Here is a 13,933-nt window from a genome sequence, read left to right on the forward strand (position 1 = left end):
TTGACCCATTCGCTCAACCTGTTAGGGTCGAGTACTTAATATTCCATCACTGGAGTGGAGATTTCCTCTGATCTCCAGCACAGCGAGATCCATGGCGCATGTGGGCAGAAACGAAGACAGAAACAGGTAATGCAAGGATATGATCAAATCCCTGATCATGGCGACTCCCATTTGTGCGAACCTATTCTGACTTCCATAATCCTAATATCCCCTGCGTCTATCTCAATAAAAGCAAGACGGCTCATGCTGCTTAGGCCAAACAACTAAAATGGCCTCCATGGGCGCGGAGGAATAAAGGTACAATGCGGTGACACCGGTTCCCGCGTGTGACAAAGTTGGTTTGAATGATCAGGGAAGCAACAAGGAACAGACTATCTCTCGCTATTGGAGTTGTTGAACACCAATAGATCTTCTGTGCTCGTTAATACCCTGTGCTGCTGAGTTCTTGTGGCTTTCCGAACCATTCAGTTGGGACAACCTAACTGCGGCACTCCCGTCACCCCAGCAAAGCCTTGTGATCCAAGGATGCATCTTGTGGCTTTCAATTAAAAGCAAAGTATCAGAGATGACAAGATACTTCAATTACCATGCCTATAGTTGATGCCAGCTATGGATTGATGTGCCAATTTTCGTGAGGGTTCAGTAGTTGCTTTCGCCTGTTATGTACTGTACATGCATTCGTGGTGGTCCCCATACCGCAAAATGATCAGTTTAGGTTGATAGATTACTGCTTCGTCCAGTCCACTCCGGAGAATTTTGTTTTGTTTTCCAGACCCTAGAGTGTGATGTACTTTCAGTTACAATCTCGGGCAACTCGGCGACCAGCTGTATGCTGCGCCAAGCACGGCACATGGTTCAACTTGAAGTTCTGGAGCGTCTTAGTGAGGATTGATTGGATCGTCGGGTCAAGGTTTAAGTAGGTTTTGTTGTTGTCACACAATGCACAAGTAAAGAATTGGCAGTCTATGCCTATCCAGGGTATCTGAAGTGAAGGATTGACCGCTCGCGGAAAAAGAAAATGCTGCGATCGAATTCTGTCAATTCACAAGTAAGCTTGAGGCTTGCAGATCAGCAAGCCCCCTCCTGCACCATTTCCTCGGGACCTTATGCTGGGGATCAATGACTTGACCCATTCACGGCACAACTAAGCATCTGACCTCCCACATATCACATCGTCAAATTTGCTGTGTATAGGTACACGGATAAATGAAATCAGATATTGTTTTTTGGGTTGATCATTAACGCCACGGTGTTATTCTTGTGATGAAGAACAAATCAGCGCCACATTAATAGTGTAGAGAAGGCCGATTTCATAGCTTATTGCGACTAAAATACACAGGTCCGCAAAGAAGCCACTGCTGTGTACTGGGAGAAGCGCTCACCATCCAATCAAGTACGTAAGGAGCTTTGACCTTTACCGGTGTTTTGGCACACATACGGACTGTACGCTGGCACTAGAGTCGGTACCGGTAGAGTGGATTGGCGGCACTTGCAGGAACCGTCACAATGGTCTAGATTCCCACAGGACAACGTTGTCAACGATCTCCCGATCGCTCGGGTGGAAGAGATACATCTTCTCGGTATTCCGAATATGCAGTATGGTATTGTCAGGTTTAGCCAGTATAACCTGCTGCAGCAGGCGCGATGAATGTTGAAGTACCAGTTCATTCACTGGCAGAGCACTACCTCAGGTCAGAGATGACGGTCGCCTAGGGCGCTTGGATCAAAGAAGAGTCCTTTCCGTAAATCCTCGGTTCTCAAGAGCGCCCTTTCATTTTATGTTGTATGGCATATTGACGGAGCCACCAATATGTGGGGCTAGTCCGACAGATCCAGTGATTGCAACCTTGCAGATGTCGCGAACGTGATACCAGATTTCTTATTATCCACGATCCGAGCACAGATAAAAAGTGATCCTAATGCTTGGCCCACCGGCTCCTTAGGAAACAGTTCGCTTGAATCCATAGACCATGAGTGATTGCGCGATGCCCACCGTGAAGGCAACATGAAAACTCAAATGAATGAAACTATCCCCACCACAACATCCTCTTCTTCTGCTCACGAGGCTCCTTGGCTCCGTGTAGCCCTGGTTGCTGCTATGTTCTCGGTCCCGACAGTGGTCCCAATGTAAAGGTACCCTAAAATCTGACGAGAAATCTTGATCTCCACGTAACCGAGAGGCTAGTCCGGGGTAGTGTGCAGGGGCAGTCAAGCCAAGATAAATTCCGTGGCTCTGCGAAGTTTTCCTTCAACAGATCTTGCAGGGTATTGTGGTATCACGGTATCAGGGGTTGTTGATAGGCTGCCACGGTTTACCGAGCACTCGGGACTTGGGCGTTCCGGGAGCTTGTCTTGGTTGTCATTGTCATTCTGGCAACCAAACCCACAAAACGCCGGATCAATAACACTCATTATCTGTCATCGCATTATCCAGACTAACATCTGCAAGCACCGCTGTAGGGATTCCGTATTCGCATCATAGATTGAGGTTTGGGCAAAGAAGAAACGCTTAGTGGCTCTGCTCTTGGAAATTCGGTCTAGCATTCGCTATAGAGCGTATAGCGCGTGTAGCCTGCGGCAATTGAGTTGGTCGACTGCAGCCTCTCCCGATGTCCTCGAGATAATCAAAATTGTGTTCCCACGACGCGTAAACTTGCCTATGCCCTAGCCTTAGAGTACACACTTGTTACAAACCTCCATCTTCTCCATGAATTTTGATAGCTCGTGTCGGGGGACATCTGACGATTACCACAGTAAAACATGTCAGATCGCTGAACATTACATATTGGTTCCAAATTTAGACGGAGTAGCACTAGACGACGAAAAGGGGATAGCTCTGTAGACACGACTTACGGAAAGTTACCGTGTGCTTAAATATCCCGGTGAGGATGCTTATCCAATGATATGGTAGTGGGGTCGTTTGTCCAATAGTACGTAGACATCACTGCAGTCTAGGACTTGGCCCCCCTCCATCACAGATCATAATACGAAGATCTTATTACTCTCAACTCTAATAATCCACCAGGGCTGCAACTGAGATACTTGCCAAGCTTCAGAGAACATGGCATACCAGGGCTGCCAGGGTCAAGGTAGTAATGAAGGAATTCACTCATCGTGATATCTCATACCATTGACCCCTCAATTAAGATCATCTAAGGTTAATCATGTCGCTCCATAGATACTGGCTCCGTGTTCGCAAGCTGCCGGCCTCTCATATTTCTAGCCTAGTACAGTACACCACGGCGCAGTAATGAATATATCGGCTTCAAGACGAAGGTGGGGAATCTGTAAAACTAACAAAAAGACATTGCATACACAGTACAATCTTATTATCCTGGTTGAGCCTTGTGGAGTGTTCCTTGTCTGCCACGGGTACAGGCACATTGTACACTCGAGGAGGAATTCCAAACTCGCTAATCCGCGGCTGCAATTTTCAACTATTTGAGTTATGACACCGCTCAAGGCGGTCCATAAGGGATCATCGTAAAAACGAATCCAAAGTATACAAACCTAACGCAAACTAACCACTGATAGCAATGCCTGCCTGCCGGTACTCCTGAAACATAAATCTCACAGCTCAAAACGATGTGCACGATTGCACAGACATCCTCTGCATGAACCTTGTTGTCTTTTTATGCATCCATAGACTCTCTTCGGGGAACATGGCCACGGAACAATCCCCTTTTGAAGAAATGATTAGTTACCAACAGTCAGCCATTTGAGGACCGACGAAGTACAATTAGGGGGACAACGGGGCCCCTCTAAAGGACGGAATTCTATGTACGGATGCACGACCGGTGCCTACCGCTTCGCTTGAATTAAAGTTCATCTACCGAGCTTTTTTGTCCTTGAAGTACCAAGAGAGGGTACCGTGATGCTTTCAAGGTTTAGATTCCATACGTGCCTAGGGACAATTGCTCCATACAAGGTTTACTTGACCTGTTAGGAGTTCGCCGTTTTAGGGGACTCATGATCCCAAATGGTGGAATATTGCACAATAAGCATCTGCAAGCCAAGTGAAGGTTGTATGCAATCATGCAGTGGACCAGAATATGTAAACACGCCATCCTCGATTCATTCAGATTTGTGGATTATTCGCTAAACTTCTCTGATGTCGGCCTAGCGCACCGACGGGGGAGCCCAGTAAGTACATAGTATTGCGCTTAGATCTGCTTTACCCCTGACATGGCTTGCCATTCCATCAATGCGTTCCGCAGATGGGTCAACGATGGATCCATGACGGCTTGAAGAGTCTACCATGTACCGACAAGCGACAAGCGTCTGTGAGGAACCAGGTGATTGCGATGAGCTATGGATATCCAACAAGGGAGGTCCGCGGCGGAGCGGGACTGTCTAGTATCTACTGTGCGCGATGCATCCCGGTTCTGGCGGGAGTTGTAAAATCCAGTGATAGCAATTAGGAAGCCACTATTTAATTGAACGCAGCAATTGGACCGTTGAGCAGTTCTAACTCGCAAGCATTGACTTCTGTTCGCTCAACGGGGAGCCTTTTCAATCTATCTTTATTTAGCGCTGGTGTCTCCTTTCTAGCATCTTTTAGTCGAACGTCCACATTAGCAGCATCCGAGCCCAATTTCGGGGTTGTGGTGGCTGAACTTGTAAACTCTGCTTCGGCAGCTTAATGCTAGCAGACCTTTGCCACGTGTGAGTTTGGTTTCCCCGACTGAAAGGATCCTACCCAAGGCCTGTGCTCAATTCTGAAGCTTCGGTCGTGCCGTCTTGGCACATTGATCAGATGAGATGTAGTACCCGAGAGGGTAAGATGCAGCAGAATACTCATCATATTACCCCGAAATCGTTAGGCTGACACCTGAAGAAATGTCACTACATATGTTTCTCAGTGCCAAAATAGTCGGCCTATTAGTCATTCGCTAACTGGTCAGCACTTATAATTCAAATGTAAGTTCGGTAGAGACGAGATTGAAACTACAAAAATAATCATATCAACCATTAACTACTGTACGTGTTCTGGAATGAAAGGCAATCGTTGTTTTAGACTCTACTTTGCGACTGGGGCTACTTGCGACTCGGGAGGCGTCTCTTCGGTAGAAGGAGCGTATGTAAAAAAAAAAAAATTTATAAAAAAATAGCATAGCATGACTGTTCGTTACGTTCTATGAACCTAGTGTTGCCAACTCATATTCTCAAAGTAGTCAGTAGTGGACAGCCTTCTGGTTTGACACGAGTTCGATCCCTCCTTCTCATGTCGTCATGTTGTAGCATTGGGAGGCGACCAGGTAGTGTTTCTGACACTTCTTAAACTTATGCTTACCAAATATTGTCCGGGAGCGTCGTTGGCGTTACGGCCGACACATTCAAGTGTGGCTTTATGGTAGCCGAGCCAAGCAATCCTGCTCATGATTACTTGATGATATGCCCGCCGATGTTGCAGTGGCTAAGCCCCCCTGTGCTTACTAGCGAGTCGGTGGGATAAACGGCCGGGATAATACAAGCCAGATCCTCAGGCTAGAGTCACTTGCAATGCGGCTCTGTAGACCCTACAGACTAATGCCGCCCATAAGCTCCGTGTTTCGTCGTGGAATAAGCTGCCCCTATATCGTACAGGAAAACATTGTGCACTAAAACCAATCAACATTCGCGAAACTAGCGAGCATGATGAAGGATCACTCACACGCTCAACTAACACGAATGAGAGATTATTACATATTTATGGGTGATCAGGCTGCGACACTGTCCTGCCTTGCAAGGGGGTGCCAATGGCACATGGCCATCCTTCAAAGTGAGAGGGGGAGCGCATCGGCAGATGGTCAGATCCTCATCCTCGAAAAACACGTGGAGCGCCTCACACCTCTGGAGGTAGCCATGCTAATAACGCCAAGGAATCCTTCTATAGCCGCGAATGGATTCTTACAAAGAGCGCATAGCAGCCTTATCCGCAATGATAGGGCTGAAGGTGCCCGCGGTCGTGAAGAGCTTCCTGGTGATGAACACAATCTGCCCATTATCATGTCGCCTCGCTAGCCTTTATCAGGCTGTTTGGTTACGCGCTTGACAAAGCTTCAGGTGTAGGAATTCTGATCCTTCCATGCTGTGTAACCAAAACCATATGGGCATATGCAGCAGAGTAGCATTCCCCTACCTCGGAGACACACCTCTGCCACCAAACCCCTAACAACTAGAATTTTGAGCATAGCGAATTGACCATGGCAATTTCAATCCCTTTGTATCCACACTTGCCAATTTGAGCAGATATCAGTGGCACGAGGCTTACTGCTGGATACGACATTGTCTCAGTACCCTACTTGATAATCATTTCACAGATGTGCAACTTATGACGCGGGACAAGTAACGGGTTTACTTTTGCAATGGGATGAACTTTCTGCATCGGTACTGCACGGTACGGTCAGGATGCCGGCTGTGGGGAGACTCAAGTGATCTTTCGGGAGCTGTTGCTTCCATATTAAATCTCCACCGCGACGATCAGAATCAGTCACCGTGGAGGAGTACCCGAGTCCATGCTTGATGACGTTCAGGAACTGTCAGACTGCATCCTGTCTGTACAAGCAGTACCTTCGCCGGATAAGTTCCATTACGACTTCAACTATCCCGACAATGTTTACTACGCCCAGGTGAACCGATTGCAAATGCGAACTTGCATTGTAGTATTGACTACCATCGAGTTGTGTTGCCAGACAGTATTGGAAACATTCTTTGTCATAAGGTTGCACTGTCGAAAGATAGCAGCAATGCTGTTGCAGAGAGTTCCCGTTCTCCACACAGTGAATCGAACTCGCACTGCCTCATTGGATTGCTATCTTTGGATTTGAACTACGCAAGCGACTGCGTATAATGGCCAATCAGAACATCTTGTGCTTGGTCCCCGAGTCGGCGACGTGACGCCGCTAATCTCGACACTATACTAGACTTGGCCTAATGGCACAAAAGATCAGAGCTGTTTCAACCCCACGTTGAGACCGTCAAGCTCCACCACTTGGACTAAGATTGACAGCCAGCGATCATGTCACATTCCGGCTTTGACATTGCGGGATGTGTCCTATGAGATAGTGGAGTGAGTTCCGATTGTGCTCACTGTCTTGAGGTTATTGACAAGAAATATGCCTAACCACGAAGGCAAAAAGGGTCCTCTACCGACAGGCTCTCACAGACGAGTCAAAATCCTTCGTCAAGTAGGTCAGCACTTTGTATACCTTAATCGAACGCGGCAATGCTTTGCCGCTGACTCGTCTGGTTGACCGAGTTGTCGGGCACTGCGCATTCAGACATTGTGAGATCATCTTGCATGGGAAAGTACGTTCCAGAAGTTTTCCTCTAATCTACATAGTACAGCACAGAACCCACAACGAAGATCTTCATGATCTTCAAGATCGAAGCAGTCTTCATGTCGGCTCTCGAAGTATCCTGCTGCCAAAAGTCCCCTTGTGTTATGTCATCCGAAACCTTCCGGTCGAAAAACTGGGCACATTTTTCTTTTGTTGGCTCCGGCCTCTCTCGACGGTCAGTGCGACTTGTTAATGTCTCGCACCCCACATGGCACCATGATTTCTCAGTGGAATGCAATGGCGAAGCTAGTTGAATTCTGCACGAAATGATCAAAGTTTAACAATGGTAAACGTTGGACAGTCAAAACGTACACAAGGCCCATAAGTTGATGGGACGAAATGACTGGACGAGATACGGCCACCATGCTGTATCTGCGTTTGATTAGAGAGTGAGGTGCGCCATGGGTATGTGTGATGCTGTTGCGTTTCTCGGTACTGCTCTTTGACCGCTAACTTACCCGCAAGCCCTCATAAGGGCTGTCGCTTCGCCGGACATATGCGAAGCACCACAGCAGCTGGACCATTACTGTTTTGGGCAGAGCCGCCTGTAATATTAATAAGATGCTTACCACAGGTGCTACATGCCATCCCGATTGATACATTCCTATGCATGTAGGGCTCTCTGAATCGCGGCGATGAAGCAGTTAGGCAATAGGTTTTAACTTTGAGTGGTGGGTGGATCAGACGCAGTATAATTCAAGCGCAAGACACCGATCAAAGCGTAGGAGATATGTGTGTAAGCCCCTTCCCTGCCTCACAAATAGGGCTTCTATTGGGCGGTGCTTAACTGTGAATTGTACCTGGCGTTGGTTTGCATTGTGAGCATATGATTGGTCACTCCGCGACCGAGTTGCAGACTCAGATGGGCTGTGCATAGCACAAGTAGAAAGACAAGTATCGAGCGTTATGCAAACTACTGCAGATGACACCCAGTGAATAAAAATATACTCCACTAAGACTGATCCAGTGTCTCGTTGTGTTCTTCTTGTTGGTTGCATGCAGTGCGACTGAACAATCGGATAACACTTCAAGGCCATCGAAACTGGGAACAATATGAACCACGCCCACGGTGTTCAAAGCCTCCACCATGCATCAATGTGCGTATTCTCCGCATGAGAACGGCATCGGATGCCCACTCGCTCTGAAAGTATTTTCTGGCTTTCGCCAGCTCCAGATTTGTCCTTCTTTGAAAGCTCCGCTTTGCCATTGCAGTGATCGAGACCGGCCATCGAGACCGGCCGATAGGCATTTTCTCGTTATGTTTTACTCGATTGAGAATTCCCCGATATGTTGCTTCAAGTTTGGGGTATAGCGTGGATAATTTCGTGGGCACCACGGTCTGTCACATACTTACTACTAATGCTTCTGCGATTTGTGAGACAAGTCGCGGGGCTAGAAAGCCGTTGTCATTAGCTTCTATTCTCACTCGCCGGAACAAAGTCACAAGCGCCCCGATCCTTATGGTTTCGAGCCGGTGGCGCTTTCGTTCATCAAGTACGAGGAGATGTTCCTCGAAGCTCAAAGTCAGCATTCACTGCATTTACCAAAAAGCTTCAAGCACCAGTAGTCATGTTGCAGCCATCACCCATAAACGATGGAAATAAATTGCTAAACATCAAATGTCCCGGGCCATCAAGCCTAGACATTATCGAGTCCCATGATCAGTAGTGGTACTCCCCTGAGCTGCAGCCTCGTCAATGTTCGGATTGCTTGGCTATTAGCATGGGAGTGTTGAGAAAAAGCAATGGATCAGCGAGCCCGGGTACAACAGCCGGGCTGCTTATACTGTGAGATAAGAAGGAAGTCAAAAAAGAGTTACTTGAAGCAAATTCCCCGCCAGGCCATGCCATGCACACTACACGGAAGCTGCCACCTGAGACCTGTCCTGGCGCGTCCAGTGTCAGCTAACCTAGCAAGCACCGGCATCTGATATGTATGTTTTTGTGCAAGACGTCCTTGTAATCCTGTGGTATTGGCAGAGCACGAAGTAGAGGAGCCAGAGCAGTCGGCCTGCTCCGCTTGCTCTCTCGCATGTCCACAGCGGACATGTTCTCGCCTGGACGGAACGCGAGTGACATGGCCACCAGAATCAGGAAATCAGGGGTGCATAACCCTCGAGGGAGGGAAACGGGCCTCTGTGATGGCTGGCCGTACTGTACCTGAAGAGGAATACGGGCGATACCAGTGTACATGATTAGTAGCTAAATTCCACGCTAGCTCGTCGTTCTCGTTCCCCAGTGCGCTGGCTGGGTACCAGGTTGCCAGGGTTTGGGGTCTGGTAAGAAAAAGCCCCACCCCTTCCCGGTCTTGAGTTTCCTCCAATTTGGGTCCAGGGCCCTGCAGACTACCTGTACATACCTCCACAGCAGTCGGTACCTTCCCACGTACCCGACGCCATTGGTTTGTACGCCTAAACCAAAGCCCACCAAGCCCAATCGCAGCTTGGCTTTCTCCTAAAGGCTAGGCCCGCAGAGAAAAAACCGACCAAAGTATTGAGGACGAGCAATGACAAGGCCATACGGCGGAGCGTCTAGGTACCGTGGTACACCCGGACTTTTCGTCTTTAGTGCTTCGAGACCCCTGGTCGACACATGGATCACTGCCACCTCTCTGAGCCCTACCAGATTCATCAGACCCAGTCTCTACGGCTATGGTGTATATTATCCTGGGAGTCCCCCGAAACCTATGCGTGATGTTTCTGGCCCCCTCCATAGATCTCAGACATCACGACTTCTGTTTGCTTCCAAGCAATATATAACAATCTCATCGACACTTCTTCTGCTCGCTGAGAACAGATCAGAAACCGACCCAATACTTTCACTCCTGTGGCAACCTTCCACCAAGCGCATTGCCCACAGTCAGAACCCATAATATCGGAGAGCCCGTATATAGAACGATCGAGTTGAAAAGGGAAGCAATACGTCAATTAACGAAATTGACGTATTCCATTCTGTTCCAATACTGCCGGTCCTTGACTTGCGACGAAGCCTCCCATCTCACATCAAATCATCGTCCGCGCCACGCTTTGTTCACACCGAGATCCCTGGTGCAGAAACAGCAACCACCAACTCCACACGAAGAAAACAGTCTTGCCGTGATCGTGTATGAGGTCTTAAGATTCGGAGAACTCTCCGGCTATTGACTGACATTGCCATCTTTTCTTGCTTCTTTCAGCCTTTCGACCGGTGCAGGGATTCCTAGCGTGAGCAGCGTGGCCTTTGCTCGCAAGACAAAGCCCACCGCCAAATCACACAGAGCCGTCAATATGGCCTCAATAGCAGAACAATCATACAACATGTTTCCGACATCCACTGGCGACCGTGACTTCCTGCTGTATTCCGGGGAACAAGCAGGAAGCTATGCTTCACCACCAATGGAGCAATATAGCCCACAAGGCTTTGGGTTTCCTCAGACCACCGGCTTTGAAGTAAATCCTTTATACGCAGAGGCACCGCGTATGTTCTATGATACGACTGGTTCACCAGTCGCATATCAAGAAGATGGCGAACTGCGGTTACCCTCGTCTAACCGATCAACTACCTCCGCATCATCATCCAATATGGGCTCGCCACAATCCAACCATGGGCAACTGGCATATGTTCCTGAATACACCCATAACACGCTTGGCGTAAATCCAAGCATAGTACACCACGACTACTATACCGGAACGGAGTACACGACATATGTCCCTCAAGCCATCGAAGGCTATGAGTTGGCATATACAGACAGCAAACCAGGATTTGTTGGTGAGTCGACACAGATTCCTAGAAGTATTTCGCACTCCGCTTCTTTCCCTCTTGCGCTAGACACAGCCACGCCACAGGTGGACTCTCCTTCCCAAGTGACGACTCCCATGTCTTCGACAGCAAGCTTAGCTTGGACATCACCAATTTCATCAGCCCCTTCAATCTTTTCTCCTCTGGTTACTGCCGGACCTGAATGGAACAGTCCCATTACCCCTGTAGCTTCCACCAAGTCTTCGCACTCTTCTTTCTTTTTTCAGAGTAGTGGTCGTTTTGTCGCTCCTCTTGATTCTTCTTGTTGGTTTCCTCTGTTACACTTCAACCCCCAAGAGAAAAATACGACTGTACTGACTCGAATGCATATAGATCCCTCTCTGATCCATCCTGAGATCCGGGGACCCATGGGGCCACCGATGCAGGGATACGAGCATAACCCGTATCCACAATCACCGGCTCTGTCAGGAGCCACCTCCCCTGTGCCGGGTATCAGAAATGGCAGTGCATCGCCATACGTCCCTGGGTTTCAATATAGTCCGTTTGCTGTTCCTCAGCAGGATGCCAGGCGTCCAAGCATGTCCTCTTTCCAGTCACCTCAGGAGTATTCTTACAGCGGTGACGAGTTGAAGGAGAAGCAACGGTGCCCACATCCCGACTGCGGGAAGACTTTCAAGGATTTGAAAGCCCACATGCTAACGCATCAAAATGAGCGTCCAGAGAAGTGTCCAATCCAGACATGCGACTACCACATCAAGGGTTTTGCGCGCAAGTATGACAAGAACAGACATACCTTGACCCACTACAAAGGGACAATGGTGTGCGGCTTCTGTCCTGGATCCGGGTCGGCGGCTGAGAAGTCATTCAACAGGGCGGACGTCTTCAAACGTCATCTGACAGCCGTTCACGGCGTTGAGCAGACACCACCCAACAGCCGCAAGAAGTCTTCGTCCGCAAATAGTGGTAAGAAGTTGAGCAGTTATGCTTCCGATGCCACTGGCAAGTGCTCGACTTGTTCAGTGACTTTCTCCAATGCACAAGACTTTTATGAGCATTTGGACGACTGTGTTCTCCGCATCGTTCAACAAGAAGACCCTGCCGAATCTGTCAACGCAAGACGGCTAGCTGAGGTTGAGAACGACAAGGATGTCCACCAGACATTGGAGAAGAACTCTCTGCCTCTTACTACGCAAACGACTAGCTACTCCGACATGGATGATGATGATGACATGGATGATGACGACTTTGACGAGGACTTCAAGGGAAAAAGGCCTTCACCCAGGAACAGAAAGGGTAACCCTGTCAATGGTGTGCAGAAGTCGCGGGGCATGACACACTCTCGTGGTGGTGTTAGCTTGAGCAGCAAGTCCAAGAGTCGAAAGAACCGTCGTGACTATCCTTCGTCCTGGGGCTTCGATAAGGGTCAGATGACCATGAAGAAGCGAGTCATGACGGTTTTTGACGGTTCTCGTCGCCTCGCCAAGGATGACATGATGTTATCAACTGAGCAAGAGGTACGCATCAAGCTTGCCGATGGCAAGTCGTATGTGACCGACCTGGATGTACAAACAATGAAGCGCGCGCAAGGCTTCCTTGATGCTACCGAAGAGGAGAAAGGCATCTGGATTTCAGATGACCCCACAGAGGAGGACATGCGCAAGATGCTTGAGCTTGCTGGTCAATAAACAGCATCCTCTCACAGCATTCCCCCCCCATCACTATACATACTCCGGATGAGCACCGTATATATACCATCTAATATCATCCGGCACACCGCATGCAGAGATGACCCCAACCAAAAACAAAAGGAAATCATGGAGCATGGCTGGCGCAGATCTTTTATGGTGGGACTAATGGCATATGGGGATACTACAAATTGGGGTGTGCCAATACCACAGAGCGAATTGGTCATACTCGGCATGGGACATTGTATTTGCGAAGCGACTGCCTTTATTTGGCTTGTATTTACTTCACCTTTCGAGCGTGGTGACGATACCCTGTTTATTTTTCTTCTTCAGGTTTTCACTGGCTTATGATGGCTACATGATGAGAATCTCTACTATAATCAAAACCCAGCAATCTGGGGAATAAGATCATTTCAAATCAATATCTGACGCTTGACAACCATAATGACAAACTTACCTGTATATGCACCCCCAACGAATCGGCTCTTGATCGACTTGTCCTTTTTAACAAGACACAAAATGTCTCAATGCCGCGAAAGACTCTCAAACTCAGAGGCCAAGAAACAGAGTCGCGCAAATATTGGATATACAGCATTGAACTTGGTTATAGCCCCATACGCCCACGCGCCACCACCTACCACGCTGCACATGGAATCGCCAATCGCGGCACGAAATATTCGCAAGCCCGCATTGTTTTTGCTTCTCCTCAAATCCCAGCTCATCAATAGCCTCTCGTGACCAAAGTGGCCTCGTCCTGAAACGTACCTTAAATTCATGCAGGTGGATATTCGCGGTACACTTGTTTGTTTTCGTGCAGCGGCACAGCCCAATCGAAGAAGCAGCATCGTTGCGGCAGTGAAGGAAGAGGAAAAAAAGCTACAGCACACCGCCGGCCTAAATCAAAGAGAGGAATAATAAGCGATTGCTGTACAGGGGGTGCTGCGGGACTTGTATAAGGACCCGTGGCGGAAGGAATGGAATGAACGCCGCTGGTTTTCCTTTCTGAGCTATGCTCTTTTGGGTATCAGACCGGCCCTAAGCGGTGTGGGTTTTGAGTATGGCACCCAAAGCACTCAAATCCCACGCTGACGACATGCCCGTCTCCTCCTTTTTAAAAAGTCTTGGGAAGCACTGCCCCTCCATTAGACCGTATTGGGTACCGAGAACTTGGGTTGACGCATGTCGCACT

At 48.6% G+C, this 13,933-nt stretch overlaps 2 protein-coding genes across 2 annotated transcripts; one reads left to right on the forward strand and one right to left on the reverse strand.

The window, feature by feature from the left end:
* Window positions 1-7,146: 7,146 nt before the first annotated feature.
* On the reverse strand, window positions 7,147-8,282 carry BKA67DRAFT_560073 (uncharacterized protein). The gene is made up of 3 exons (XM_046102434.1): window positions 7,788-8,282; window positions 7,330-7,727; window positions 7,147-7,169 (listed from the first exon to the last, which is right to left on the reverse strand). The coding sequence occupies exons 1-2, from the start codon at window positions 7,922-7,924 to the stop codon at window positions 7,547-7,549; spliced, it is 318 nt and encodes a 105-aa protein (XP_045959526.1). The 5' UTR covers window positions 7,925-8,282; the 3' UTR covers window positions 7,147-7,169; window positions 7,330-7,546.
* A 2,305-nt stretch (window positions 8,283-10,587) lies between these two features.
* BKA67DRAFT_534194 (uncharacterized protein) lies at window positions 10,588-12,744 on the forward strand (the record flags this gene model as incomplete). The annotated part of the gene is made up of 2 exons (XM_046099826.1): window positions 10,588-11,068; window positions 11,432-12,744. The coding sequence occupies 2 exons, from the start codon at window positions 10,588-10,590 to the stop codon at window positions 12,742-12,744; spliced, it is 1,794 nt and encodes a 597-aa protein (XP_045959527.1).
* Window positions 12,745-13,933: the final 1,189 nt, after the last annotated feature.

Source organism: Truncatella angustata (genome assembly GCF_020726525.1).
Source record: "Truncatella angustata strain MPI-SDFR-AT-0073 chromosome Unknown BKA67scaffold_3, whole genome shotgun sequence".
Lineage (NCBI taxonomy): Eukaryota > Fungi > Ascomycota > Sordariomycetes > Amphisphaeriales > Sporocadaceae > Truncatella > Truncatella angustata.